General features: G+C 37.8%; 1 protein-coding gene across 1 annotated transcript; it reads left to right on the top strand.

Annotated features, from left to right (window-relative positions):
• Positions 1-639: 639 nt before the first annotated feature.
• Positions 640-3,523, top strand: LOC111369188. The gene is made up of 5 exons (XM_022990663.1): positions 640-924; positions 1,542-2,170; positions 2,431-2,539; positions 2,794-3,114; positions 3,205-3,523. The coding sequence occupies exons 1-5, from the start codon at positions 787-789 to the stop codon at positions 3,244-3,246; spliced, it is 1,239 nt and encodes a 412-aa protein (XP_022846431.1). The 5' UTR covers positions 640-786; the 3' UTR covers positions 3,247-3,523.
• Positions 3,524-4,271: the final 748 nt, after the last annotated feature.

Raw genomic sequence — 4,271 nt, 5'->3', positions numbered from 1 at the left:
CGTCCCAAAAGAAATTGAAGAATTTCTTGGGAATCCTTCAACATTTGTTCATTCTTTTCTATGGTAGATGATCAGAACTTTATTTGAGTTCAAATCCTGCTAAAAATTCCACTAGAGACAAGAAGTTGTTGAATAGCCGCCTTAAGAACCCACCACTTATCATAACCACAATAGCATGGCCTGGACCTCTAAGCCGGCCACTCCAATCCAGTCCAACCAGATTGATATAGAACTGCCTTACATGCTGAGATGGTCCCGGAGAAACAAGGCAACCCAAGCTTGGACCGGTGCAGTCCAACTGATTGACACGTCAAAAGCGAGTCCTGTACATTTTTGCCAAAGGCACGACCCAACTTATTTGACACCCCTAATTACATGTGCAGACACGTGCAATGTATCATCCATCCGTCGACCTTCATCTAGTGTGCCGCACTTTCCTTGCCGACGATGCCAATTCCAAGTGAAAGAGATACCAACATTGTTGTCTGGACGGCATATGCATCAACATCTTTCCAAGTTTTGTCCCACATAGAGATATAGTAAAAATACAAGACGGCAAATGATAGCATGGATTTACACGAAAACTAAACAAACTTTTAAGTGACTAATCATATAAATACTAACCAACAAAATCTTGTTTCAGAAATCTCCAATAAACTCATATGAACTTACTTTAACACAAAGAAACAGAAAGTATATAAATATTTTCTTCTTTTGACATTATAAATTGAGTTAGTTCTGTAAAATTCACTCTGTCCAAGTCATTTACAAGAACACTCATTTCCAATGGAAGAATTTGTAGGGAATGGATCTCTGAGAGAACTTCTCCCAAGGCTGTTAGAAGAAGGCTGGGACGATGTATCAGCTCTGAAGATCATCAATTCAGAAGACATGAATGAAATAGGCATGAGTCAGCAACATAAGGTTAGTCTTTTTTATATAGTAGTCTTATTAGGGTTATTTAATGAACAAAAAATCCATAGTTTTTCATCATCCGGTGTTGGAGAGTTAGAAAACTATATTCGCCTCGAAATGATCGAGTTCTAAATAGAAACATTTTGAAGTACGGTTCATAAGAATTTGCATCTAAGGAACTTAAAATGGAAAAGTATGTCATGTATTAATTGTTAATTAAATTGTGGTCTAATTATTGTGACTGTGTGGAGCCGATATATAGACCTCGTTATACTTCATACTTGTTATTTCAATTTTGCTCTAATTTGTCTTATAAATAGAGAGTCGTCATTAGAGTATTATATTATCATAAAAAAAGAAATAGGTAATAAAAGATATATGGCATGTAATTTTTTCTTGTAAATTTTTTTTTTAGTCATAGCGAATTACTGTAATAGCATAAGAAGATATTACACGTTGAGGACAATTTTTATAAATCTGTGTGCCTAATTTTCCTTCTACAAATAATTACTATCAGATGTATAAAATTAGAGTTCCTAATTCTCAACATTACTGTCACTGATATATATATGTGTGCGCGCGCACGAGAGAGAATTTCACTGGTTAATCTCTCTTTTCTACTGAAGGAGGCACTTGAAATTAGGTCGTACCTGCATGATCGTGCACTGCTTCAGTATGGGAATAAACTCGAAGCCACAGGAAAATGTCTGCCTGAGCTTCTTAGCTTGAGTCGTGCAGATCTTTCTTCTCAGCTTGAGATGAAAAGAGGACATATCGCCCGTTTCTTGGACAGAACCAGTGCATGTGCAACAGATCCTCCGCCAGTGTCACATTCCCCGTTAACAACAAGACGGAACAGCATGGCCTCCAAAAATAACAGCATCTACAGGAAGGATCTTTCATCCCTCAACTCTGGAAAACTAAAGAGCATGACGAGAACACCGGGAAGCAACAGTTCTTATAATCTTCCCCTCGAGCAATCCATGGCTAGTTTCAAGATCAAAGAGGGACACGTCTTTAAGGGAATTGTTGCAGCAATTCCAGCAGATCTTACACCATGTGGTTGTGTACAACCTCCCACAATAGTTAAGAGTGTAGCTCCTTATTCAACTATTGAGAATATCTCCGTCCAGAAACTGACTCCAGAATATAAGATAGGAATGGAGCGATTGGTCAAAACGAAGACACCTCCCATGAAATCTTTGGAGTTATGGAGAGAAAAACCAGCTATATTCCTCTGCATACGTAGACCGGGGTATGGTCATATGAATACACTTCTATTATTTCATGCTAGGAAAATGCTAAAATGTCTGATCGCTTCTTATAGTAGCAAACTGAATGTGTCTAAACAGACTAAACTGGCCACCAAAGTTAAGAGAAATTTGCATAAAATATAGCCTTTTTGATGAAATTATTGAACAAATGCATAAACTATGTTAGAAGATGCATTTCTTTCCAATACAAGAATTAGAAAGGCTAAGAGAATGACCAGATTCACCATATTTTCATAAACAGGTGCATCATGTGCAGAGCTGAAGCCCACCAACTATATTCCAAGAAATCCATATTTGATGCACTCGGGGTCCAATTATATGCAGTTCTTCACGAGCAAATAGAAGCGGAGGTACAATTTATTTTTTTTTCCTATTACGTGATCATCTGAGGCAAATGTTTATTGGATGTTCAAATATAAGAACTGATCTCCCGCCCAGAGTGATTGTCGCCACATCAGCAATCAAGCAATTTTTATTTTTTTTTAAAGAAAAAAAGTTTAACATGCTGATGTGGCAACGCCACATCAACATGTGGGCATTATAAATCCCTCCCACCGTGGTCAGGGATCATTTCTAGTTCAAGTATATGCTTTGATGATTCCAGGTAAAAGACTTCTGGCCTCGATACTGGGGTGGCGTTGTACTCTCTGACAGGGGCAAGGAGTTTTTCAAAGCTCTAGGTGGAGGAAATCTGCTTAAAGGTAAGTTCATATCTGGTTTCCTATTCAACCCACGAGCAATTGCAAATTACAAGCGAGCGAAGACTATTGCGGTGGACCAAAATTTTAGGGGTGCGGGTGAGATAAAAGGTGGACTTTTCATAGTTGGTAGAGGAAAGAGTGGCATTGCTTACCAGTTCATCGAAAGAAATTTTGGCGACTGGGCACCACTAGATGAAGTAATAGAAATCTGTACTCGACTCCAGGTAGTTATTTCTTGGCTTGTCTAATGCCGTGCTGTAACTTCTTTCCTGCACAGAATTCACTGAAATGAGCTCCATTTCATTCTTATGCAGAACAATGAACATCAGTCAATTGGAGTCAACAAAATCAGATAATGCAATCAGAAGAGAGTAATTTGGCTTCTATTTACATATTTTTTGACTTTCAAATTCAAGAGTATGCATATCATAAATCTGGGAATCCATTAGGAGTACAATCTTCTGCTAGTGGATGTGATTTTATTTTTTGTAGCAAAAGGATGTTCGATTTGTTTGTCTCATTGATTCAGACTGTTGAGAAAGAATTGAACTGAAAATTTTGCTGGTAAACCATTTATCTATGGCGTGCAACCACATCAAAATCCTAAATTGGTTTAATTATCAATAAAGATGGAAGAACAGAAGAGGCCAGTTAAATATCATCGATGAAATCACAAAAGTTAATGACAAAAATTTGGGGTATGAAATCCTTCTAATTATCGCAGCTCGGCTGAATTAGATCATTCGCGTGACTTAGGGGTAAAAGATTAGCACAATTATATGCTTTTCTAGCATCGATGGAATATACTGATGCCCCCTTTTTTCTCACGTCCAGCCAAACTGCTGTTGGAAAAAAATGAGTAAATGATTCACTTTTGGCAAGATTTTCGGCGGGACTGGTTGGTCTAATTTGGAAGATCAAAGTTGATCCTTATTCTCCTCCGTGAGAGCATCGAAACCATATATTTATTTGTCAAAATTGATGAATGGATGAGTGAGAAATTGGAGTTCAAAAATGACCATTAGAAGATGGTTTATGTGGAAAAATAACACTAGCCCCACATAGGAAAATGAAGAAAGTATTAACCACTTTAAATATGATTATACATTGAAAAGGTATAATCATGCGTAGTATAAAGGCTCTCTCCACGTGCGCGTTCAGGGGGGTGCAAATCACGGATCGAAATTGTCTTCGGACCTTAAACTTGTGTGCATACACAAATGTTGGATCGAACGGAGCAAAAATTGACCTGTTTGGAGTGTCTACGTTTTGCAAATTTTTGCTTCTTCAACTGACCTTTGAGTTTCCAAAACTCCAGCAGAAACTGAACTGGCTCCAGTGTTTATTGCCATGGAGTTATTGGACAGATTTATGTTCTATT

Source organism: Olea europaea, chromosome 20, assembly GCF_002742605.1.
Source record: "Olea europaea var. sylvestris chromosome 20, O_europaea_v1, whole genome shotgun sequence".
Lineage (NCBI taxonomy): Eukaryota > Viridiplantae > Streptophyta > Magnoliopsida > Lamiales > Oleaceae > Olea > Olea europaea.
The sequence above is the reverse complement of the archived record's forward strand: the minus strand, read 5'-3'. Positions and strand labels throughout refer to the sequence as shown.

Bases quoted from the DNA above. Each gene is read 5' to 3' on its own strand.
- LOC111369188 (XM_022990663.1), top strand. From the start codon at position 787: ATGGAAGAATTTGTAGGGAATGGATCTCTGAGAGAACTTCTCCCAAGG. The intron at 2,171-2,430 runs GTATGGTCATAT...TTTCATAAACAG, and splicing joins CTCTGCATACGTAGACCGGG to GTGCATCATGTGCAGAGCTG. The intron at 2,540-2,793 runs GTACAATTTATT...TGATGATTCCAG, and splicing joins ACGAGCAAATAGAAGCGGAG to GTAAAAGACTTCTGGCCTCG.